This window comes from Salmo salar, chromosome ssa28, assembly GCF_905237065.1.
Source record: "Salmo salar chromosome ssa28, Ssal_v3.1, whole genome shotgun sequence".
NCBI lineage: Eukaryota > Metazoa > Chordata > Actinopteri > Salmoniformes > Salmonidae > Salmo > Salmo salar.
In genome coordinates this window covers 38314168-38342164 of record NC_059469.1, presented here as the reverse complement: position 1 = coordinate 38342164, position 27997 = coordinate 38314168, and the positions used below count along the sequence as shown (strand labels likewise).

Sequence of the window (27997 nt, the reverse complement as noted above, 5' to 3'; positions counted from 1 at the left end):
TGGCTCTTAAGGGGTGGTCAAATGAGTGCTCGGGCAGGTGCATAGGAGTTTCCATCGGTGCGACTACGGTGGAGAGTCCAGACCAAGTCTCCACCGTGCACATTCCCTCAGAGTATGCCGATTTGGCTATCGCCTTCAGTAAAACGAAGGCGACCCAATTACCACCTCATCGACGAGGAGACTGTGCGATAAACCTCCAGGTGGGCGCTGCCCTTCCTCGTAGTCACGTTTATCCCCTGTCTCAGGAGGAAACAGCGGCTATGGAGACATACGTCACTGAGTCTTTGAGGCAGGGATACATTCGGCCATCTCACTCACCCGTCTCCTCGAGCTTCTTTTTCGTGAAGAAGAAGGAGGGAGGTCTGCGCCCGTGCATTGACTATAGAGGTCTAAATGCCATCACAGTGGGTTTCAGTTACCCACTACCTCTCATCGCCTCGGCGATGGAGTCATTTCACGGGGCGCGCTTCTTCACCAAATTGGATCTCAGGAGTGCATATAATCTGGTGCGTATCCGAGGAGGGGACGAGTGGAAAACTGCATTTAGTACCACATCTGGCCATTATGAGTACCTCGTCATGCCGTATGGGTTAACCTCTTACATCTAAACGTTCCGCTAGCGGAACACCTGCTCCATTATCCAATGATGGGCGTGGCGCGAAATACAAACTCCTCTAAAATACAAAAACTTCCATTTTTCAAACATACCCAACATGAACTCGCGCGCCAGAGTCTAATCGGCCACCACCGTTCCAAGGCTCTTGTTCGGTCAGATCTCACAGTATAAGACTCAAAACACTTTGTAAAGACTGGTGACATCTAGTGGAAGCCATAGGAAGTGCGCAACAATTAATAAGCCCCTGTGTGTTTCAATGGCATAGGCTTAAAGGTAATTCAACACATCAGGTATCCACTTCCTGTCAGAATTTGTCTCAGGGTTTTGACTGCCATATGAGTTCTGTTATACTTACAGACACCATTCAAACAGTTTTAGAAAATTCAGAGTGTTTTCTATCCAAACCTGGACAATAATATGCATATTCTAGCTTCTGAGTTGGTGTAGGAGGCAGTTAAAAATGGGCACATATTTTTTTCAAAATTCTCAATACTGCCCCCTAGCCCCAACAGGTTTTAAAAATCCTAAATATATTTATATCAAAAAACCGCTTTTTACATTAGCATGTGACGTTCAGAACTAGCATACCTCCGGGGAATTTACTAACAATTTACTAAATTACTCACGATAAACGTTCACAAAAAGCATAACAATTATTTTAAGAATTATAGATACAGAACTCCTCTATGCACTCGATATGTCCGATTTTAAAATAGCTTTTTGGTGAAAGCACATTTTGCAATATTCTAAGTACATAGCGCAGCCATCACGGGCTAGCTATTTAGACACCCGGCAAGTTTAGCCTTCACCAAAATCAGATTTACTATTACAAAAGTTTGATTACCTTTTGTTGTCTTTCAGGTTTTTCCCGGGCTCTGAGAGCCTATTGGAGCTGTGGGAAGTGTCACGTTACCGCAGAGATCCTTTGTAATGGAATGAGATGTCAAAGAAAGACAATAAATGGTCAGACAGGCCACTTCCTGTAAAGGAATCTCTCAGGTTTTGACCTGCCATTTGAGTTCTGTTATACTCACAGACACCATTCAAACAGTTTTAGAAACTTTAGGGTGTTTTCTATCCAAAGCCAATAATTATATGCATATTCTAGTTACTGGGCAGGAGTAGTAACCAGATTAAATCGGGTACATTTTTTATCCAGCCGTGTCAATACTGCCCCCTAGCCCTAACAGGTTAAAGTGATCCCAAAAGACCTTAATGTAATTTGGGATTAAATTTACCCCCGTTCTTACTAAAGGACCATGAACAGATTAACACCGTCAATCCTTTATAGCTTTATCATACAGAGGTCAAAGGGTACAGGGCAGGGTCAATCATGTGGTCCATATGGGACAGCAGGGACTGGGATATCATTAAGACTGGGTGGTTGAATACAACCTGGCAGCGTGTGTGTGTGTGTGTGTTGTTGTTGAGAGTGAAGGGGTTGTACCAAAGAGAAGACCGAGACATCCCCCCCTCTCATTCCTTTTCCCACCGTCTCAGAACTCTGGTTCCTAAAGGCTATAATAAATCATGAGAGCCCAGGAATTACCCTGCGATAACTACAGACTAAGGGCTGTTCTTAGGCCTGAGGCGAAGGCCAGGTTCCAGAGCCTTATTGCTTTTATGAAACGGCTGCCAACCTATTTAAAAAAAAAAATATTAATGGCATATTTTCATTAAAAGATTATTTAATTCGTAAATTTGTTTAATTTAATTCCTTCCACCAGACGATATAATCCGGGCAAAAGCCAGTTGTTAGTTGAAGCTGCTAACCAAACAGGCTGGTCGTTAATTTGATTCTCATGTTTTGACCCAGTAGTTCATTCTATTCATTCCACCTTGCTATGCTGAACAAATAATTGGCAAGAACTTCAATAATTCATGATTTGATAAATACTGTATAAACGGGCAACAACCAGCTAGTTGGCGAGTCCATAAGATAGCTACGGAAGCTACTTCTCCTTTGGTAGCTAACCAGATAAAGCTAACACGCAACCACGTCAAGCAGCTGAAATGACAGCCAAGTGTGCATTTTCATTTCCTGCGGGTGTGTCCTGGGGGCTGTCCTGTGGGTGCGTGTCCTGGGGGCGTGTCCTTGGGGCTGTCCTGGGGGGCGTGTCCTGGGGGCTGTACTGGGGGCGTGTCCTGAGGGCTGTCCTGGGGGCGTGTCCTGGGGCGTGTCCTGGGGGCTGTCCTGGGGGCGTGTCCTGGGGGCGTGTCCTGGGGCTGACCTTGGGGTGTGTCCTGTGGGCTGTCCTGGGGGAGTGTCCTGGGGGCTGTCCTGGTGGTTTGGGTGGTGGGGGCTGTCTTGGGGGTGTTGGGCGGTAGGGGCTGTCCCTAGGAGTGTGTCCTGGGGGTGTTGGGGGTGTGTCCTAGAGGTGTAGGGCGGTAGGGGCTGTCCTGGGGGTGTGTCCTGGAGGTGTTGGGCGGTAGGGGCTGTCCTGAGGGTGTGTCCTGGGGGTGTGTCCTGGGGGTGTTGGGCGGTAGGGGCTGTCCTGGGGGTGTGTCCTGAGGGTGTTGAGTGGTATGGGATGTCCTGGGGGTGTTGGGCGGTGTGTGTGTGTGTATGTGTGTGTGTGTGTGTATGTGTGTGTAACACACAATTACCACTTTAGTCAGCTCTGACAGTTTGAATCTGAGAAATGTTTTGTTTAATTTAGCCACATGTAAACAGAGCTGAGTGATTTTTTAAATGATTTACAACTCCTAGAGCTTATTCAGATTGATGAAAAATAATTGAAAGCGAGGCATCGGGACAAAATGTAAATTTACATAACGTCAAAACTTTTCAATTCACGTGACATCCTTGCATTATCTTTTGCTGCGGCTGGCAACTCGACATTCTTGATCTGTAACACACTTTGAGTGTGAATATCACAGTAGCCAATAGCCAGTAAGCTTACACTATTTTAACAATGTGAGCAACTTTTTTTCTGAAACACATTACACTACTTCATAACTCAACCACACCATATTAGAAGAATAATGCAATAATTCATTATTATTAAAGTTTTTTTCCCCCCTCCATCATCTAGGACGTGACAATAGTTAATAAAATCTCTCCATTTCTGCCCATTTTTTTGTTGTTGTTGCACAGTCTTGCAGCTGCAACTGTATATGCATTCTTAAATCAAGACCTTTCTTGAGTTGGGCTCTGGGATGGTGCAACTGTTGAGAATGTGAGCCTATGGTTGTGTGGGGGGAAAGGGTTGAGTGTGTATGTGCGTATGTGCGTATCCCACAACTGTTGCGAAGGAGTAAAAGATGTTAGGGACAATACAGGATGATTCACAATAATTCTTTGCTAATATAATAATTGCTTGTAATAATGTAATTTTGCTAATGGTGAGACTGGTGAGAGGTAAAATCCTTTGCATAAATTGCCTACATTACTACAAATATTAATAGCTAATTATGGAAAGTAAGAAACAGGATTTTTAAAATATATATATATATTTTTTTTTTTGATGGCTATATATAATACAAATCGAGGTGAGGGCGATGGAAATGCATTTGGTCGTTGATCTACTTCTGTTCTGTGAATGGTACTGTGTGCTTTTTTCCCAGGATGGATCCCAGTCTGTTCAGGGCCCTGGGATACGGGGGGTCGGGGGTGGTCTGCCGGGCATTGGGATGACAACCCAACTCGGGATGAGGAAGGCATTTAGCGGGTGGAATAATGGGGACCAATTGGAGGTTTACTTAGTAGCAATGCAAATATCATGGTACAGCTATATAGACACTCAATCATCATGTTACTTTATAATGGTACGTTTACAAACATATATTTTGATTAATAGAATTGAAAGTTGTCTCATTATGGAAGGTGGTGAAATAAGTATAGCCAGTTATCTGCTAATGGCCTAGCTGATAATAAGAAAAGACGATCAGTATTTACCTGGCTAAAAGATAAGGAATATAATATCTATTGTTTACAGGAAACCCATTCAACAATTTTAGATGAAGTTTTGTGGAAAAAGAACTGGGGGGGCGAAATATATTTCTCCCATGGGCAAAGAAATTCAAAAGGGGTGATGGTTTTAATTAACAGTAATTTTGATCCAAATGTGCAAATTGTCCAAACAGATCATCAAGGTAGATGGATTATTTTAAATATGTTATTGGACAATAAACAAATATGGCTGATTAACTTATACGGTCCAAATAATGATGTTTCAAGATTCTTTGAAAATATATATAAGAATTTATCAACTCTACAAGAAACACTAGACTCTATTATTGTCACGTTTGTCGTCGGTTAAGGAGGACCAAAATGCCGCAGGTATGTGTAAACTCATCTTCTTTATTATATTGAAAGAAGGAAAACACAAAAGAAACACACCAACAATGACCAGTCCTGTAAGGCTTGATGCTATACATGGAACAATCTCCCACAATTAAACAGACAAACACACCCAACTAATATAGGACTTCCAATCAAAGGCAACACCACACAGCTGCCTTCAATTGGAAGTCCACCCCAATTAACCAAACATAGACATACAACTAACTAGATCAACATAGAAATACGTAATCAAGGAACAGTGCCCAAAAACCCTGGAATACTTAAATCAAATGCCCTTTTTTAGAAAAACACCACCCCTAACCACATAAAACAAATACCCTCTGCCACGTCCTGACCAAACTACAATACCAATTAACCCTTATACTGGCCAGGACGTGACAATTATTATGGTGGGAGATTTTAATACGGTCTTAAATACCTCTATGGACCGGAAAGGAAATCACACTACAAACTATCACCCACAGGCACTTAAGGAAATCATGAATGTCATGGATATATTGGAATATGTGGATATATGGAGACTTAAATACCCTGACCTAGTGAGATATACATGGAGGAGGCTTAATCAAGCTAGTCGTCTTGACTACTTTCTTATGTCATTCTCTCTGGCACCAAAAGTTTAAAAAGTGTGGATAGGGGATAGAATGCAGTCGGATCATCACATAATTGGCATATATCTTACTTTTACAGAATTTCCACGTGGGCAAGGATATTGGAATTTAATCAAAGCCTACTAGACAATAAATTGTTTAGAACTAGGACAGAAGAATTTATAACTGACTTTTCTCGACATAACATGGGTACAGCAGATCCCCTTATTGTATGAGACAATTTCAAATGTGCCTTTAGAGGCCATGCAATTCAGTACTCATCTATAAAACAAAAGCAATTTAGATAAAAAGAGTCCATATTAACAAAGGAAATTGAAGGACTAACAATACAGTTAGATAGCAATAGAAACTGTACCATAGAGGCACAGAATAAGTTAGAGGAAAAACAAAAAGAAATGGAGGAACTTATTCAAGAAAGATCCAGTGTAATATATTATAAAAATAAAGCGAACTGGATGGAATATGGGGGAAAAATCTTCAATATAGAAATGCTACCAATTTTTTTTTATTGAAACTTGTTACAAATGATGGAGTCATGCATGACACACCGAATGATATTTTAAAAGAGGAAGTAAAGTACTTTAAGAATATGTTTTCGTTTCAGTCTCCTCCATCTCCACTAACTGAAACTAATTGTATGGATTTTTTCCCTAATAATAATGTAAAATTTACAGCTGTACAGAAAGACTCATGTGAAGGCCAAATTACAGAGGAGGAACTTCTTGATGCTATTAAAGCCTTTAAGGCTGGGAAAACTCCAGGACTGGATGGCAAAACTGGAAGTATACAAAACTTTTTTTTTATATACTCAAAGGACCATTATTAGCATGTTTTAACCACTCCTATATAAATGGTAGATTATCAGACACGCAACAAGAAGGTCTGATATCATTATTACTGAGACAGGACCCAAGTGGTATATATAAAGATCCAGTGCATTTAAAAAATTGGAGACTCTTACACTTCAGTGTTGTGATGCAAAAATCTTAGCAAAATGCTTGGCGCATAGAATTAAAAAGGTATTGTCAGATATTATTCATCCTAATCAGACAGTTTTTTTACATGGACGATACATTGGAGATAATATAAGACAAGTACTGGAAACAATAGAATACTATGAAATATCGGGGACACCAGGCCTGGTTTTCATAGCTGATTTTGAAAGGCTTTTGATAAAGTATGGAGTTTATGTATAAATGCCTAGAATATTTCAATTTTGGTGAATCTCTTATAAAATGGGTTAAAGTTATGTATAGAAACACTAGGTGTAAAATAGTAAATAATGGCTACATCTTAGAAAGTTTTAAACTATCTAGAGGAGTAAAACAAGGTTGTCCACTATCGGCATATCTATTATTATTGCCATCGAAATGTTACCTGTTAAAATTAGATCAAACAATAATATTAAGGGATTAGAAATCCGTGACTTAAAAACAAAGGTGTCATTGTACGCCGATGATTCATGTTTTCTTTTAAAACCACAATTAGAGTCTCTCCATGGCCTCATAGACGATCTAGATACTTTTGCTATCCTCTCTGGATTAAAACTAAATTGTACTATATTACGTATCACAAAAAAATGCAAATTTTACATTACCGTGTAGTTTACCAATTAAATGAGGGGTGGCCAGTCCTCTTCTGGCTGTGCCGGGTGGAGATTATAACAGAACATGGCCAAGATGTTCAAATGTTCATAAATGACCAGCATGGTCAAATAATAATAATCACAGTAGTTCGCGAGGGTGCAACAAGTCAGCACCTCAAGAGTAAATGTCAGTTGGCTTTTCATAGCCGATCATTGAGAGTATCTCTACTGCTCCTGCTGTCTAGAGAGTTGAAAACAGCATGTCTGGGACAGGTAGCACGTCCGGTGAACAGGTCAGGCTTCCATAGCCGCAGGCAGAACAGTTGAAACTGGAGCAGCAGCACGGCCAGGTGGACTGGGGACAGCAAGGTAGGTTGCCAAAGTACAGCCCCCACACCACTAGAGGGATAACTTCAACCACCAACTTACCATCCTGAGACAAGGCCGAGTATAGCCCACAAAGATCTCTGCCACGGCACAACCCAAGGGGGGGCGCCAACCCAGACAGGAAGACCACGTCAGTGACTCAACCCACTCAAGTGACGCACGCCTCCTAGGGACGGCATGGAACAACACCAATAAGCCAGTGACTCAGCCCCTGTAATAGGGTTAGAGGCAGAGAATCCCAGTGGAGAGAGGGGAACTGGCCAGGCAGAGACAGGAAAGGGTGGTTCGTTGCTCCAGAGCCTTTCCATTCACCTTCACACTCCTGGGCCAGACTACACTCAATCATAGGACCTACTGAAGAGATGAGTCTTCAGTAAAGACTTAAAGGTTGAGACCGAGTCTACGTCTCTCACATGGGTAGGCAGACCATTCCATAAAAATTGAGCTCTATAGGAGAAAGCCCTGCCTCCAGCTGTTTGCTTAGAAATTCTAGGGACAATTAGGAGGCCTGCGTCTTGTGACCGTAGCGTACGTGTAGGTATGTACGGCAGGACCAAATCGGAAAGATAGGTAGGAGCAAGCCCATGTAATGCTTTGTAGGTTAGCAGTAAAACCTTGAAATCAGCCCTTGCCTTAACAGGAAGCCAGTGTAGGGAGGCTAAAAAATGTTGGTTCTAGTCAGGATTCTAGCAGCCATATTTAGCACTAACTGAAGTTTATTTAGTGCTTTATCCGGGTAGCCAGAAAGTAGAGCATTGCAGTAGTCCAACCTAGAAGTAACAAAAGCATGGATTAATTTTTCTGCATAATTTTTGGACAGAAAGTTTGATTTTTGCAATGTTACGTAGATGGAAAAAAGCTGTCCTTGAAACAGTCTTGATATGTTCTTCAAAAGAGAGATCAGGGTCCAGAGTAACGCCGAGGTCCTTCACAGTTTTATTTGAGACGACTGTACAACCATCCAGATTAATTGTCAGATTCAACAGAAGATCTCTTTGTTTCTTGGGACCTAGAACAAGCATCTCTGTTTTGTCCGAGTTTAAAAGTAGAAAGTTTGCAGCCATCCACCCACTTCCTTATTACTGAAACACAGGCTTCTAGCATGGGCACTTTTGGGGCTTCACCATGTTTCATTGAAATGTACAGCTGTGTGTCATCTGCATAGCAGTGAAATTTAACATTATGTTTTTGAATGACATCCCCAAGAGGTCAAATATATAGTGAAAACAATATTGGTCCTAAAATGGAACCTTGAGGAACACTGACATTTACAGTTGATTTGTCAGAGGACAAACCATTCACAGAGACAAACTGATATCTTTCCGACAGATAAGATCTAAACCAGGCCAGAACTTGTCCGTGTAGACCAATTTGGGTTTCCAATCTCTCCAAAAGAATGTGGTGATCGATGGTATCAAAAGCAGCACTAAGGTCTAGGAGCACGAGGACAGATGCAGATCCTCGGTCTGACGCCATTAAAAGGTAATTTACCACCTTCACAAGTGTAGTCTCAGTGCTATGATGGGGTCTAAAACCAGACTGAAGCGTTTTGTATACATTGTTTGTCTTCAGGAAGGCAGTGAGTTGCTGCGCAACAGCTTTTTCTAAAATGTTTGAGAGGAATGGAAGATTCGATATAGGCCGATTAGTTTTTTTATTTTCTGGGTCAAGATTTGGCTTTTCAAGAGAGGCTTTATTACTGCTACTTTTAGTGAGTTTGGTACACATCCGGTGGATAGAGAGCCGTTTATTATGTTCAACATAGGAGGGCCAAACACAGGAAGCAGCTCTTTCAGTATTTTAGTTGGAATAGGGTCCAGTATTATGCAGCTTGAAGGTTTAGAGGCCATTATTATTTTCATCATTGTGTCAAGAGATATAGTACTAAAACACTTTAGTGTCTCCCTTGATCCTAGGTCCTGGCAGAGTTGTGCAGACTCAGGACAACGGAGCTTTGGAGGAATATGCAGATTTAAAGAGGAGTCCGTAATTTGCTTTCTAATGATCATGATCTTTTCCTCAAAGAAGTTCATGAATTTATTACTGCTGAAGTGAAAGCCATCCTCTCTTGGGGAATGCTGCTTTTTAGTTAGCTTTGCAACAGTATCAAAAAGAAATTTCGGATTGTTCTTATTTTCCTCAATTAAGTTGGAAAAATAGGATGATCGAGCAGCAGTGAGGGCTCTTCGATACTGCACGGTACTGTCTTTCCAAGCTAGTGGGAAGACTTCCAGTTTGGTGTGGCGCCATTTCCGTTCCAATTTTCTGGAAGCTTGCTTCAGAGCTCGGGTATTTTCTGTATACCAGGGAGCTAGTTTCTTATGACAAATGTTTTTAGTTTTTAGGGGTGCAACTGCATCTAGGGTATTGCGCAAGGTTAAATTGAGTTCCTCAGTTAGGTGGTTAACTGATTTTTGTCCTCTGATGTCCTTGGGTAGGCAGAGGGAGTCTGGAAGGGCATCGAGGAATCTTTGGGTTGTCTGAGAATTTATAGCACGACTTTTGATGCTCCTTGGTTGGGGTCTGAGTAGATTATTTGCTGCGCTTGCAAACGTAATAAATTGGTGGTCCGATAGTCCAGGATTATGAGGAAAAACATTAAGATCCACAACATTTATTCCACGGGACAAAACTAGGTCCAGAGTACGACTGTGGCAGTGAGTAGGTCCAGAGACATGTTGGACAAAACCCACTGAGTCGATGATGGCTCCGAAAGTCTTTTGGAGTGGGTCTGTGGACTTTTCCATGTGAATATTAAAGTCACCAAAAATGTGAATATTATCTGCTATGACTACAATGTCCGATAGGAATTCAGGGAACTCAGTGAGGAACGCTGTATATTGCCCAGGAGGCCTGTAAACAGTAGCTATAAAAAAGTGACTGAGTAGGCTGCAATGATTTCATGACTAGAAGCTCAAAAGACGAAAACTGTAACGTCGTAAAGATCGGACCAAGGTGCAGCGTGGAATTTGTTCATCTTTTATTTTGGATGAAAAAAGTTACGAGAAAGAAAAAACAAACGACAGCCAAACAGTCCTGTCAGGTATCCAGCTGTCACTAAACAGAAATTAACTACCCACAAAACCCAAAGGAAAAACAGGCTGCCTAAGTATGACTCCCAATCAGCGACAACGATGTACAGCTGTCCCTGATTGAGAGCCATACCAGGCCAAAACAAAGAAATACAAAGACATAGAAAAAAAGGATATAGAATGCCCAAAACCCTAAAACACACAGAAAAACACCCCCTGCCACGCCCTGACCAAACTACAAAAACAAAATAACCCCTTTTACTGGTCAGGACGTGACAAAAACGTTGTTGGTTTTTTTTTTGTAAATTGAAATTTGCTATCGTAAATGTTAGCAACACCTCCACCTTTGCGGGATGCACGGGGGGGTATGGTCACTAGTGTAACCAGGAGGTGAGGCCTCAGTTAACACAGTAAATTCATCAGGCTTAAGCCATGTTTCAGTCAGGCCAATCACATCAAGATTATGATCAGTGATTAGTTCATTGACTATAACTGCCTTTGAAGTGAGGGATCTAACATTAAGTAGCCCTATTTTGAGATGTGAGGTATCACGATCTCTTTCAATAATGGCAGGAATGGAGGAGGTCTTTATTCTAGTGAGATTGCTAAGGCAAACACTGCCATGTTTAGTTTTGCCCAATCTATGTCGAGGCACAGACAAGGTCTCAATGGGGATAGCTGAGCTGACTACACTGACTGTGCTAGTGGCAGACTCCACTAAGCTGGCAGGCTGGCTAACAGCCTGCTGCCTGGCCTGCACCCTATTTCATTGTGGAGCTAGGGGAGTTAGAGCCCTGTCTATGTTCGTAGATAAGATGAGAGCACCCCTCCAGCTAGGATGGAGTCCATCACTCCTCAACAGGCCAGGCTTAGTCCTGTTTGTGGGTGAGTCCCAGAAAGAGGGCCAATTATCTACAAATTCTATCTTTTGGGAGGGGCAGCGATTGAGTTGTGAGACTCTGCTGTAGAGCTCATCACTCCCCCTAACTGGGAGGGGGCCAGAGACAATTACTCGATGCCGACACATCTTTCTAGCTGATCACAGCACAGTTGAAAAGTAAATGGCAAATAGAAATCCAAAATGGATGGTGTTGAGAGATAGATGGGAGGGGTTGAATGGAGCTGAAGGGTGGGACTAATAACAACGTAAAACATACAGGGGTCTGTAAAATGTAAATAGGTTCAGAAAGTTTGTGAAATAGCACAGTTACAAATAGAAATCACACTGGATGGACATCAGAAATAGAGGAAGGACGAAAAACAAACAAAATATAACTATTGTTTAATAGATTGTGTCTGTAAAATGTGTATAAGATGTATAAACTGAAGGTAGAAGCCTAAGTCTTATTGTTTACTGGTTCACTCCAATTGGGGGAAGGGTGGTAATGTTTGTGGGGAATAATAAAGGTACATTCTTTAAAAGTATGTATATCTATATAGTTATGTGTATGTATATATATATATATATGTGTGTATATGTATGTATGCATGCGTGTATGTATATGGATATATATTTTTACCCTAAAAATATATGGGGGATTGGAAATGATGCAGACAATTACATTGATGGAAGCAACAATCTTTATTAAGCTGATCCACCCCTTAAAATAAGAAGAAAAAGAAAAAAGCATCCTAGCAATTAGCTAATTTAAATGACAACTCTGACTCCATGAGAAAAATAGCAATATGCAAGAACACTGTAGCTGACTTACAGTAATAGAGCACTACAGTTACAGTAATAGAACACTATAGTTACAGTAATAGAACACTACAGTTACAGTAATAGAACACTATAGTTACAGTAATACAACACTGTAGTTACAGTAATAGAACACTACAGTTACAGTAATAGAACACTACAGTTACAGTAATAGAACACTATAGTTACAGTAATACAGCACTATAGTTACAGTAATACAGCACTATAGTTACAGTAATACAGCACTATAGTTACAGTAATACAGCACTACAGTTACAGTAATAGAACACTACAGTTACAGTAATAGAACACTATAGTTACAGTAATACAACACTGTAGCTGACTTACAGTAACACAGCACTATAGTTACAGTAATAGAACACTACAGTTACAGTAATAGAACACTACAGTTACAGTAATAGAACACTATAGTTACAGTAATACAACACTGTAGCTGACTTACAGTAATACAGCACTATAGTTACAGTAATAGAACACTACAGTTACAGTAATAGAACACTACAGTTACAGTAATAGAACACTACAGTTACAGTAATAGAACACTATAGTTACAGTAATACAACACTGTAGCTGACTTACAGTAATACAGCACTATAGTTACAGTAATAGAACACTACAGTTACAGTAATAGAACACTACAGTTACAGTAATAGAACACTATAGTTACAGTAATACAACACTGTAGCTGACTTACAGTAATACAGCACTATAGTTACAGTAATACAGCACTATAGTTACAGTAATAGAACACTACAGTTACAGTAATAGAACACTATAGTTACAGTAATAGAACACTACAGTTACAGTAATACAACACTATAGTTACAGTAATACAACACTGTAGCTGACTTACAGTAATACAGCACTATAGTTACAGTAATACAGCACTATAGTTACAGTAATACAGCACTACAGTTACAGTAATACAACACTATAGTTACAGTAATAGAACACTATAGTTACAGTAATAGAACACTTTAGTTACAGTAATAGAACACTTTAGTTACAGTAATAGAACACTTTAGTTACAGTAATAGAACACTATAGTTACAGTAATATAGCACTATAGTTACAGTAATAGAACACTATAGTTACAGTAATACAACACTGTAGTTACAGTAATACAACACTATAGTTACAGTAATGAAACACTATAGTTACAGTAGTAGAACACTATAGTTGAGTTACAGTAATAGAACACTAGTTTAGTTACAGTAAAAACACACCATAGCTACAGTAATAGAACACTGTAGTTGAGTTACAGTAACAGAACACTATAGTTGAGTTACAGTAATAGAAAACTATAGTTACAGTAATAGAACACTACAGTTACAGTAATAGAACACTACAGTTACAGTAATAGAACACTACAGTTACAGTAATAGAACACTATAGTTACAGCAATAGAACACAATAGTTACAGTAATATATCACTACAGTTACAGTAATAGAACACTATAGTTACAGTAATAGAACACTTTAGTTACAGCAATAGAACACTATAGTTACAGTAATATATCACTACATTTACAGTAATATAACACTATAGTTGCAGTAATATATCACTACAGTTACAGTAATAGAACACTATAGTTGAGTTACAGTAATATAACACTATAGTTACAGTAATAGAACACTATAGTTCAGTTACAGTATTAGAACACTATAGTTACAGTAAAACCCACCAAAGTTACAGTAATAGAACACTACAGTTACAGTAATAGAACACTATAGTTACAGTAATAGAACACTATAGTTACAGTAATAGAAAACTACAGTTACAGTAATAGAAAACTACAGTTACAGTAATAGAACACTACAGTTACAGCAATAGAACACCATAGTTACAGCAATAGAACACTATAGTTACAGTAATAGAACACTATAGTTGAGTTACAGTAATAGAACACTATAGTTACAGTAAAACCCACCAAAGCTACAATAATAGAACACTATAGTTGGGTTAAAGTAATAAAAAACTATAGTTACAGTAATAGAACACTATATTTACAGTAATAGAACACTATAGTTGAGTTACAGTAACAGAAGACTATAGTTGAGTTACAGTAACAGAAGACTATAGTTACAGTAATAGAACACTATAGTTACAGTAATAGAACACTAGAGTTGAGTTACAGTAATAGAACACTATAGTTACAGTAATAGAACACTATAGTTGAGTTACAGTAACAGAAGACTATAGTTGAGTTACAGTAACAGAAGACTATAGTTACAGTAATAGAACACTAGAGTTGAGTTACAGTAATAGAACACTATAGTTACAGTAATAGAACACTATAATTACAGTAATAGAAGACTACAGTTACAGTAATAGAACACTATAGTTACAGTAATAGAACACTATAGTTGAGTTACAGTGATAGAACACTATAGTTACAGTAATAGAACACTATAATTACAGTAATAGAAGACTACAGTTACAGTAATAGAACACTATAGTTACAGTAATAGAACACTATAGTTGAGTTACAGTAACAGAAGACTATAGTTGAGTTACAGTAACAGAAGACTATAGTTACAGTAATAGAACACTATAGTTACAGTAATAGAACACTATAATTACAGTAATAGAAGACTACAGTTACAGTAAAACACTATAGCTACAGTAATAGAACACTATAGTTGGGTTAAAGTAATAAAACACTATAGTTACAGTAATAGAACACTATAGTTACAGTAATAGAAGACTAGCAGTTACAGTAATAGAACACTATAGTTACAGTAATAGAACACTATAATTACAGTAATAGAACACTATAATTACAGTAATAGAAGACTATATGTTACGTGTAACGTTTTTCTTGCTCCCCATTTTCCCATGTTAGTGTGTTTGTGTCCTAGGCATTACAGGTGTACCGAGTTGCGGCTGACGATGGTGGGCGTGGCTGTAGCTGATTGAAGAGAGGATATCTGTTTGCCGTGTGAGAAGAGAAGGGAGAGGGAGAGAGAGAGGACACTTGTTTTGTTTGATTATTTGATGATTTGTTTTAATTTATCGTTGTTTGTGTTTCAGCCTGTCCTCCTGATGTACTCCCCCCTACCTAGGTCCTGGAGAAGGGAAAAGGTAGATCTGCCCATGGGTGTACATTCCCATGTAGATAACCCATTGTTTTATACACTAGGTTAGCCGGGTGGGTGTCACCCTTGTATTTTCTTGGAACCAGGTAGGACAGTGGGTTAGGGTTTAGAGTGTGTTAGGAAGGATTAGGAACCAGGTAGGACAGTGGGTTAGGGTTTAGAGTGTGTTAGGAAGGATTAGGAACCAGGTAGGACAGTGGGTTAGGGTTTAGAGTGTGTTAGGAAGGATTAGGAACCAGGTAGGACAGTGGGTTAGGGTTTAGAGTGTGTTAGGAAGGATTAGGAACCAGGTAGGACAGTGGGTTAGGGTTTAGAGTGTGTTAGGAAGGATTAGGAACCAGGTAGGACAGTGGGTTAGGGTTTAGAGTGTGTTAGGAAGGATTAGGAACCAGGTAGGACAGTGGGCTAGGGTTTAGAGTGTGTTAGGAAGGATTAGGAACCAGGTAGGACAGTGGGTTAGGGTTTAGAGTGTGTTAGGAAGGATTAGGAACCAGGTAGGACAGTGGGCTAGGGTTTAGAGTGTGTTAGGAAGGATTAGGAACCAGGTAGGACAGTGGGTTAGGGTTTAGAGTGTGTTAGGAAGGATTAGGAACCAGGTAGGACAGTGGGTTAGGGTTTAGAGTGTGTTAGGAAGGATTAGGAACCAGGTAGGACAGTGGGTTAGGGTTTAGAGTGTGTAGAAGAGGGACCTTTTGTTTATTTTCATTACTTGGACCCCGATACCAAACATTCCCTTCTCTTACCTTCCCTGGTTGTGGTTGTTAGTTTTTGCTTTCTTACTGATTCTTTATGGGTGTTTTATATTGTTTATTTAATTACTTCACTAAACATCCCCTGAGGGCTAAAATTGAGTTCTGGTTGTGGTCTGGTTATTTTTGCTCATTACACCCCACATTCATTCCATTTTCATCTGGTTTACCTGGTGTGTCTAGGCCCAGGCATTTACGTCTCCTCCTCAGACCAGCTACACCCGAGGGGAGAATGTAATACTATAGTTACAGTAATATAACACTATAGTTACAGTAATAGAACACTATAGTTACAGTAATAGAACACTACAGTTACAGTAATAGAACACTATAGTTACAGTAATAGAACACTATAGTTACAGTAATAGAACACTATAGTTACAGTAATAGAACACTATAGTTACAGTAATAGAACACTATAGTTACAGTAATAGAACACTATAGTTACAGTAATAGAACACTATAGTTACAGTAATAGAACACTTTAATACAGTAATAGAACACTTTAGTTACAGTAATAGAACACTATAGTTACAGTAATACAACACTATAGTTACAGTAATAGAACACTATAGTTACAGTAATAGAACACTATAGTTACAGTAATACAACACTATAGTTACAGTAATAGAACACTTTAGTTACAGTAATAGAACACTATAGTTACAGTAATACAACACTTTAGTTACAGTAATAGAACACTAGAGTTACAGTAATAGAACACTATAGTTACAGTAATAGAACACTTTAGTTACAGCAATAGAACACTATAGTTACAGTAATATATCACTACATTTACAGTAATATAACACTATAGTTGCAGTAATATATCACTACAGTTACAGTAATAGAACACTATAGTTGAGTTACAGTAATATAACACTATAGTTACAGTAATAGAACACTATAGTTGAGTTACAGTATTAGAACACTATAGTTACAGTAAAACCCACCAAAGTTACAGTAATAGAACACTATAGTTACAGTAATAGAACACTATAGTTACAGTAATAGAACACTATAATTACAGTAATAGAACACTTTAGTTACAGTAATAGAACACTTTAGTTACAGTAATAGAACACTAGAGTTACAGTAATAGAACACTAGAGTTACAGTAATAGAACACTTTAGTTACAGTAATAGAACACTAGAGTTACAGTAATAGAACACTATAGTTACAGTAATAGAACACTTTAGTTACAGTAATAGAACACTAGAGTTACAGTAATAGAACACTATAGTTACAGTAATAGAACACTATAGTTACAGTAATAGAACACTTTAGTTACAGTAATAGAACACTATAGTTACAGTAATAGAACACTAGAGTTACAGTAATAGAACACTATAGTTACAGTAATAGAACACTAGAGTTACAGTAATAGGCATTGAAAAAATGTCTGACAATGGAATTCTAAATACAAGTCTATTTAATGACTTTGTTAATTGAATGGATTCACATAGAAGGCAAAAACCTTAAGTTCCAAAGCATTAACAAGTATTACAATGCATCATTCTAAACATAGTCAGAGAGAGAGAGAGAGAGGGAGACAAAGGAACCATGGCTTGTGCCATGGCCCATAGCTAATGGGAAACGGAGAGCAAAACATTGTAGGTATCTCACCGCAGCAAGTCAGCAACATAAAAGAAGGAATGATGAACCGTGAACCCTTCTATAAGCATCTGAGTTGTTTGGATTCAAAAACTGAGTTGTTGACCAATAATATTACTGTAAAGTTAACCTCGCTGGGCTAGGTGGGACGCTTGCATCCCACCTACTCAACAGCCAGTGTAAACCCGTGGCGCGATATTCAAATACCTCAAAAATGCAAAAACTTCAATTTTTCAAACATATGACTATTTTACAGCATTTTAAAGACAAGACTCTCGTTAATCTAACCACACTGTCCGATTTCAAAAAGGCTTTACAACGAAAGCAAAACATTAGATTATGTCAGCAGAGTACCCAGCCAGAAATAATCAGACACCCATTTTTCAAGCTAGCATATAATGTCACATAAACCCAAACCACAGCTAAATGCAGCACTAACCTTTGATGATCTTCATCAGATGACACTCCTAGGACATTATGTTATACAATACATGCATGTTTTGTTCAATCAAGTTCATATTTATATCAAAAACCAGCTTTTTACTTTAGCATGTGACTAGCATGTGACTAGCATTCCCACCGAACACTGCCGGTGAATTTACTAAATTACTCATGATAAACGTTCACAAAAAACATAACAATTATTTTAAGAATTATAGATACAGAACTCCTCTATGCACTCGCTATGTCCGATTTTAAAATAGCTTTTCGGTGAAAGCACATTTTGCAATATTCTCAGTAGATAGCCCGGCATCACAGGGCTAGCTATTTAGACACCCAGCAAGTTTAGCACTCACCAAAGACAGATTTACTATAAGAAAAATGTTATTACCTTTGCTGTTCTTCGTCAGAATGCACTCCCAGGACTTCTACTTCAATAACAAATGTTGGTTTGGTCCCAAATAATCCATTGTTATATCCAAATAGCGACGTTTTGTTCGTGCGTTCAAGACACTATCCGAAAGGGTAAATAAGGGTGACGAGCACGGCGCATTTCGTGACCAAAAAATTCTAAATATTCCATTACCGTACTTCGAAGCATGTCAACCGCTGTTTAAAATCAATTTTTATGCCATTTTTCTCGTAAAAAAGTGATAATATTCCGACCGGGAAAGCATGTATACGTACAAAGAGAGAGAAAATAAAAACATCTCGTGCCCTTGTGCACGAGCCTGAGTCTCAGAGTACTCTGACCGGCCACTATCCAAACGCGATAATGTGTTTCAGCCTGGGGCTGCCTCGATATCATTCAGCTTTTTCCCGGGTTCTGAGAGCCCGGGAAAAAGTGTGTCACATTACAGCAAAGATCCTCAGTCTTCAATAAAAAGAGCCAAGATGAACAACAACTTGTCAGACAGGCCACTTCCTGTTCAGAATCTTCTCAGGTTTTTGCCTGCCATATGAGTTCTGTTATACTCACAGACACCATTCAAACAGTTTTAGAAACTTTAGGGTGTTTTCTATCCAAAGCCAATAATTATATGCATATTCTAGTTACTGGGCAGGAGTAGTAACCAGATTAAATCGGGTACGTTTTTTATCCGGCCGTGTAAATACTGCCCCCTATCCCCAACAGGTTAACCTCCAACCAGATATCAGACCTGCAGGATGTGACCTCTGCTTCTCAGAGGGGAGACAATGAAGGCTGGAGAGATCAACACAGAGACTGCTGAATTCCTGCTTCTCATAGGGGAGTCAATGGGGGTTGAATGTATTGCATACAGTTGATAGGAAGAGTTATTTCAGAGGCTGGGATGCCCTACATAATCCTCCCTTGAACACAACTGATTCCGCATCAGACTGAAGTGTATCAAAACCGGAAATCCTCAGTTGAGGAGAAAGCTACCCTATGCTGCAAGTAGAATCAAGACATTCTGCCTCTACCTAAATCCCAACATCATGACTGCTTCTGCTTCTGGGACAAGAGTTTCAACACCTAACTGACTAGTTGGTCCTCCTCTGTGAGCCTGCAGGCTGCCTAAAATGTGCAGGATAAAATAAAAAAAAAAAAAAAAAGTTTTAACCCTTATTTTACCGGGTAAATTGGCTGAGAACACATTCTCATTTACAGCAACAACCTGGGAAAATAGTTACAGGAGGGGGGATGAATGAGCCAATTGGAAGCTGGGGTTGATTAGGTGAACCATGATGGTATGAGGGTCAGATTGGGAATTTAGCCAGGACACTGGGGTTAACACCCCTACTCTTTACAATAAGTACAATGGGATCTGTAGTGACACACAGAGAGTCAGGACACCCGTTTTAACATCCCATCCCACCAAAACCCTGCTTTAGCTTCATAAGCAAGGTGGAATGATGCTGGATTTCCTACACCTAAGTCCCATAAGCACCAGACTGCATGCCTTCCCTTTTACAGAAATCACAACAACTCTTTGTGGGCTGTTTGGGGATCAGTCTCTGTTACCTGTCCCAATTGCTGCATTGAGAGCTATTTTGGTTGTTTGGCCAGCTGGCACCCTAAGGAGCAGCGTGGACTCTCAAACCACATCGGTAGGTAGGCTTGACTGTGAGTCCATCACGCTGTCTGTATCCAAGACAGACAAATTAATTTGGAGATGATTTTATGCTCTGTTCTAACAAATCTCTCTGTGTCATGTAGAAATGACCTAGTCAAATCATTAAGATATGACCTACAGTAGTCAAATCATTAAGATATGACCTACAGTAGTCAAATCATGTAGAAATGACCTACAGTAGTCATATCATGTAGATATGACCTACAGTAGTCAAATCATGTGGATATGACCTACAGTAGTCAAATCATTAAGATATGACCTACAGTAGTCAAATCATTAAGATATGACCTACAGTAGTCAAATCATTAAGATATGACCTACAGTAGTCAAATCATGTGGATATGACCTACAGTAGTCAAATCATTAAGATATGACCTACAGTAGTCAAATCATGTAGAAATGACCTACAGTAGTCAAATAATGTGGATATGACCTACAGTAGTCAAATCATGTAGATATGACCTACAGTAGTCAAATCATGTAGAAATGACCTACAGTAGTCAAATCATGTGGATATGACCTACAGTAGTCAAATCATTAAGATATGACCTACAGTAGTCAAATCATTAAGATATGACCTACAGTAGTCAAATCATGTGGATATGACCTACAGTAGTCAAATCATTAAGATATGACCTACAGTAGTCAAATCATGTGGATATGACCTACAGTAGTCAAATCATTAAGATATGACCTACAGTAGTCAAATCATGTAGATATGACCTACAGTAGTCAAATCATGTGGAAATGACCTACAGTAGTCAAATAATGTGGATATGACCTACAGTAGTCAAATCATGTGGATATGACCTACAGTAGTCAAATCATTAAGATATGATCTATAGTAGTCAAATCATGTAGAAATGATCTGGTCAAATCATGTGGAAATGACCTACAGTAGTCATATCATGCAGAAAGGATTTGGTCAAATCATGCTATTTTTCGTAGGTTTGAAGTTGTGATTTGCAACTGCTCTGTTTTGCTCTCTGATGTCCTCTTGGACTTTACAGTCATATTAATCATGTTTATGGCTAGTTTGCTGTGTCGCAATTCATTTTTCCCAAGTAAAATCTCTAAAAATAACATCTTCTTAGATGTTTCTCTTCTGCATGCCAATATATTAATAAAGAATTTCATCCCATTCCAATTAAAAGTAAGATATTTCTTATCTTTAAAAAAATAAATTTAAAAAAATCATCAATACGAGTCGATTGCCATAACTCAATATCAATTGCTTGCACCTTATCCAGTGCGTAGGCTATGTGTTCCTTTATATATCAGGGAATCTACTGGAATAACCTCCAATTTAGTCCAAAACTATGCAGAAGATAAATACTTAGTGTAACTCCAAAGTTATCAATATAAACTACAAGTTCCATAAAACAGATGGATACTTAACTGAAATATGAAATGACTCGAATGTCTAGCAAACCCAAGGTTCTGAGTTTGAACTTTAACATTTTTGGTAATTAGCAACTTTAACTACTTACTACTTTTTTTGCTATTTTGCAACTATTTAGCATGTTAGCTAACCCTTCCCTTAACCCTAAACGTAACACTTTTAGCTAACCTTACACCTAAACTTAACCCTAACCTTAACTCTAACCCCTAACCCTAACCCTTAGCCTAGATAAATGCTAATGTTAATAACCACCTAGCTAGAATTTGTAAGATATCATACGTTATTCAAATTCGTAACATATTGTATGTTTATTAAATTCCTAATATATTGTACGTTTATCAAATTCATAACATATTGTACAAATTGCAATTCGCAACTTATTGTATGAATTGTAATTCGTAACATATTGTAATTACAATATCATATGAAATGGATGATGGACATCCACAAATTAATACACAGTTATAAGAAATGTAACATATCATACTAAATGGAGTGTGTCGGATTTACATATAGAATAATACGAAATGCTCTGAGACCAGGCTGCTCATATTTAAGTGACAGCGAGTGAAAGTGAGTGTGCAGAGACAGAGCCGTTCTCAAAGTACAGTCTGAAATTAGACACAGGATATAGTGGTACACTGATGAACAGGTCCCGAATTCAATGAGAAATGGAAGAAGAAAAAAATAAAAAAAAAGTGATGTGCCTAATCTGAGAGACACTCCCACCACAGGGGGATAAAAATCACTATGATCGGAGTTGCTGATGCTGAAGTGGAAAATCAAGGAGAAAAATAAAAGTCTGCCTCTCTTAGTAGTAGTTGAAGGTACCGGTGGCCCCAGCTTACTAGGGAGAAGATGATTGGAGGAAATGAAATCAAAACATGTCACAGCAGAGACATTTACACTGCAGCAAGTGCTTTCAAAGGATGAGTGTGTTTTCAAAGCAGAGTAAAGGGGACATTAAAAGGGGTCCAAGCACACCATTCATGTTGCTGCAGATGCTACTCCCAGATTCTATAGGCCCAGATCAGTTCCATATGCCATGAAGCCCTAAAGTGGGTATGGAAATTGACAGAGTCTTTAACAGATGCGATAATTATTCCTGTCAAGTTCTCTGATTGGGTAACACCAGTTGTTCCCATACTCAAAGCAGATGGTTGAATGAGACTATGCGGTGACTATAAGCTGACTGTAAACCGAGTTTCCTCTCTGGAACAGTACCCCATACCCAAAGTGGAGGATTTACTTTCAACGTTAACCCCTGAGGGTAACAGTTCACAAAACTTGACATGAGTCACGCATTTCAACAAGTGCTAATGGATAAAAACTTCCCAGAAGTACCTGACCATAAACACCCACAGAGGGATGTTTACCTAGAAACGTTTACCTTTCAGGGTGTCTTCCACAACCGGCTATCTTCCAAAAGAACAATAGAGGGAGTTCTGCAGGGAATACCTTACTAGCTACACTGCATCCGCTGTTACAGAAGGACGTGGCCAGGAAATGGTCAGAAAGACAGGAAGAAGCTTTTGCAAAGTCACAGGAGTTATTGCAATCAGCGGAGGTGCTGTCGGACTACTCAGTTGACAGAGGCCTCACCTCATCATTGGTGAAGGGGGCGGTTTTATCGCACCGGACGGAGAATGGAGCAGAGACACCTATTAAGTTCACGTCAAGAACATTGTCGCCAGCGGAGAAAAAGTACAACTCAACTGGACTAGGAAGGACTGGCTGTCATTATTCGGGAATACAGAGATTCCACATGTACATATATGGGAGAACATTCACTATTGTGACTGATCATAAGCCTCTGATCTCTCTGTTCCACAAACAAAAGCCAGTACCACAAATTGTCTCTCCAAGATTTCAATGTTGGACTGTGTAGCTCAGGGCCTACGAATACAGAATAATCTGTACGAGCTCACGAAGGAGAAAATGTCCAAGTCTTGATGATCGATGTGTTGGATGATGCAACGGTGAACACAGAAAAATCAGGAAATGGACGCTATCATAAGTGCATGAATTTGTCTTAAAGGGGATGGCCCTACAGTGACAAACCTTACTAACGTTCTCCGCTTGGCCTTGAGTGTTCCAGATGGGTGTATTCTGTCAGGGGGGTTGAAGAGTAGTTATCCCAGTACAAGGACGGTGTCACGGGTGTCGTAGGGTAAAGACCAAGACGCAGCGGGAAAATGTACACTCATCATCTTTTATTTGGTGAAGAAGGAAAACACATAAATGTATACAAAACACAAACGAACTGGACAGTCTCGTCAGGCAAACAGCTAAACAAGAACAATCCCCCCCCCCCCAAAAAAAAACATGAAAACAAACTCCTAATTATAGGACCCTAAATCAGAGGCAACAATAACCAGCTGCCTCCAATTGAAGGTCCAACCCCAATTAACTAAACAGAACTACAAAAGACTAGATAGAACATAGAAATATACTAACATAGAACAATGACTAACAAACCCCAGACTAATAAATCAAATCACCCCTCTACCTAAACACATACACAAAACACACCCTGAACCACATAAAACAAATACCCTCTGCCACGTCCTGACCAAACTACAATAACAAATAACCCTTATACTGGTCAGGACATGACAGACGGGGTATAATACTGAAGTTACATTTACATTTACATTTAAGTCATTTAGCAGACGCTCTTATCCAGAGCGACTTACAAATTGGTGCATTCACCTTATGATATCCAGTGGAACAACCACTTTACAATAGTGCATCTAAATCTTTTAAGGGGGGGGTTACAAGGATTACTTTATCCTATCCTAGGTATTCCTTAAAGAGGTGGGGTTTCAGGTGTCTCCGGAAGGTGGTGATTGACTCCGCTGTCCTGGCGTCGTGAGGGAGCTTGTTCCACCATTGGGGTGCCAGAGCAGCGAACAGTTTTGACTGGGCTGAGCGGGAACTGTGCTTCCTCAGAGGTAGGGGGGCCAGCAGTCCAGAGGTGGATGAACGCAGTGACCTTGTTTGGGTGTAGGGCCTGATCAGAGCCTGAAGGTACGGAGGTGCCGTTCCCCTCACAGCTCTGTAGGCAAGCACCATGGTCTTGTAGCGGATGCGAGCTTCAACTGGAAGCCAGTGGAGAGAGCGGAGGAGCGGGGTGACGTGAGAGAATTTGGGAAGGTTGAACACCAGACGGGCTGCGGCGTTCTGGATGAGTTGTAGGGGTTTAATGGCACAGGCAGGGAGCCCAGCCAACAGCGAGTTGCAGTAATCCAGACGGGAGATGACAAGTGCCTGGATTAGGACCTGCGCCGCTTCCTGTGTGAGGCAGGGTCGTACTCTGCGAATGTTGTAGAGCATGAACCTACAGGATCGGGTCACCGCCTTGATGTTAGTGGAGAACGACAGGGTGTTGTCCAGGATCACGCCAAGGTTCTTAGCACTCTGGGAGGAGGACACAAGGGAGTTGTCAACCGTGATGGCGAGATCATGGAACGGGCAGTCCTTCCCCGGGAGGAAGAGCAGCTTCCTTGTTGTTGCACCAGTTGTTGCACCAGTCGCATCCGGTAATGGCTGGGGAACGAAAGGCCTAGTGAGGTCATACGTCTGGTGGTCAAAGATGGAACAGAACGTGCGTGGGCCATCTTTGGCCACGTGACTCGACCTTCGCCTCTCCAGAGCCCGTTGTGGAGTTGCAGCGATGAGACATGTTCATGATTGGATATCATGAAATTGGGGGGGGGGGAGTGAATTTGGCGCACGTTGACGTCGTAAATAGACGAGGTATTGAGTTTCTTACACAAAAGTTGCAGATAGAGCCAGTTAATTAGAGGCGGCTAGTCTTGCAAATGTATTTTGTATGATGGGTAATTTGTGTAGGTAGGAGGTATATGTGCTGGCCCAGACAATATTACAGTAAATGAGATATGGGTAAAGTAAGCTATAGTGAAAAGTTAGGAAACAAGCCTGATGAACCAACCCACTCATCTTTCTGACAATACCAACATATTTCATAACTTTGCTGCAGACAAATTGAATAGGATCTTTCCCTGATAACTGTTCATCAATTAAAACTCTGAGGAATCTAGTGGATGTGACTTGTTCCATTTCATTCCCAACAATTTAGAGATTCTGGCTGTTTTAAAAAAATATATATATTTCTTAGTCTTTAATAGCGAATAGAATAAAGTTGTATTTATTTTTACATTTAAAGATAATTTGTTCATCTGGAAACATTCAGAAAATGTTGGATTCATTAATTAGAGAATCAACGTTCTTGTGTGATTGTAACGGGCGTCATATAGAGGAGACCAAGGCGTGTTGAGTGCTAATCGTTATACTTTAAACGAACACTAGACAAAATAATCAAAATGACAGCCAACAGTTCCGTCAGGTTATACAAACTAAACAGAAAGTAACTACCCACGAAAACAAAGGGCAAAACAGGCTGCCTAAGTATGGCTTCCAATCAGAGACAACGATAGACAGCTGCCTCTGATTAGAAACCATACCCGGCCAAAACATAGAAAAACAAAACATAGACCTAACTAAACAGAGAAAACACAGCTCTCCTAGGTCAGAGCGTGACAGTGATAAAATAAAATTGGTATCATCAGCAAAGAGGATGGGAAGTACAGTAGAAGACATTTTACATTTTAGTCATTTAGCAGATGCTCTTATCCAGAGCGATTTACAGTAGTGAATGCATACATTTCATACACTTTCATACATTTTTTTTTTTCTGTGCTGGCCCCCTGTGGGAATCGAACCCACAACCCTGGCATTGCAAACACCATGCTCTACCAACTGAGCTACAGTGAAGACCCAGCAACAAGGTCATTGATATAGATTAGTATGGAATGGTAGAAGACCCAGCAACAAGGTTATTGATTAGGAATAATAAAGGTGAAATGATGGAACCCTTGAAGGATGGGATGAGGAAAGATGCAAGGGGACAGCATTGAGACGAAGGTGTCTAGATTCTTGTTTAGCTACAGGATCACTCTTCAAGCTACAACTGTGTTGTTACCTGCAGAAATTCTGATGTCAAGGAGGTTAAGGCCAACCGTGGATCTCGTCAGGCCAGACCTGAACGTGAAAATACAACAACAAAAAAGCAATGGAAACAAAAACGGAATCATAACACCAGAGTCAAACTCAGAAGTTTCTCACCTGGAGATAATGTCTGCACAAGAAACTATGAGTTTGATCCCAAAATGGATTCCTCACCTGGAGATAATGTCTGCACAAGAAACTATGAGTTTGATCCAAAATGGATTCCTCACCTGGAGATAATGTCTGCACAAGAAACTATGAGTTTGATCCCAAATGGATTCCTCACCTGGAGATAATGTCTGCACAAGAAACTATGAGTTTGATCCAAAATGGATTCCTCACCTGGAGATAATGTCTGCACAAGAAACTATGAGTTTGATCCAAAATGGATTCCTCACCTGGAGATAATGTCTGCACAAGAAACTATGAGTTTGATCCCAAATGGATTCCTCACCTGGAGATAATGTCTGCACAAGAAACTATGAGTTTGATCCAAAATGGATTCCTCACCTGGAGATAATGTCTGCACAAGAAACTATGAGTTTGATCCAAAATGGATTCCTCACCTGGACATAATGTCTACACAACAAACTATGAGTTTGATCCGAAATGGACTCCTCACCTGGAGATAATGTCTACACAAGAAACTATGACTTTGATCCCAAATGGATTCCAGCTACAATCAAGGATTAATCAGGACCAGTATGATATGCAGTGATCATTGAAAGTGGACAAAGATGTGTGAATAAATACTCCATCTTACATTTTGACCAATTATCTGCTTAGCTAGAGCAAACAGGAATCAGGCAACGGTTCCACACTGTGAATGAGAGATAGTTGTACTTTGTTTTTACAGAAAGTTACTTTTCCAAGAGAGATCTTTCTCTTTCATTTAGCCACATTACAGTACAGTACAAAGTACAACGGCACATTGAAACGTGTAAAACAGTTCAGTAAATCCCATTCTTTTTATGTTCTCACATAAACTTCGCTGGTCTTTATAACATGTTAATAATGAGGCGCAGTGACTGGTCAAAAAAAAATGTTCAATACGGACCCAGACACAGACAGCAATGCGTTAGTAATGCCTGATGTCCAGAAGGGTTTAACACCATATTAATAATGAGACACGGTAGCTGGTCTGAATGGTTCCATATGGATAGCTGTGACGTTCAGCCTCATACAGGTCTGTCTGTCTGTCTGTCTGTCTGTCTGTCTGGTCCGTCTGTCCGTTCGTCCGTCCGTCCGTCCGTCTGTCTGTCTCTCTCTCCCCCTGTCCGTCTGTCTGTCTGTCTGTCTGTCTGTCT

General features: G+C 39.7%; 1 protein-coding gene across 1 annotated transcript in view; it reads right to left on the bottom strand.

Moving 5' to 3' along the window:
* Positions 1 to 2600: 2600 nt before the first annotated feature.
* LOC123731446 (basic salivary proline-rich protein 2-like) overlaps positions 2601 to 27997 on the bottom strand; it is a 38723-nt gene continuing 13326 nt past the window's right edge. Inside the window, exon 2 of the mRNA XM_045710189.1 lies at positions 2601 to 3124. Within this exon, the coding sequence (XP_045566145.1) occupies positions 2601 to 3124 (524 nt within the window). The remainder of the gene's footprint in view (positions 3125 to 27997) is intronic.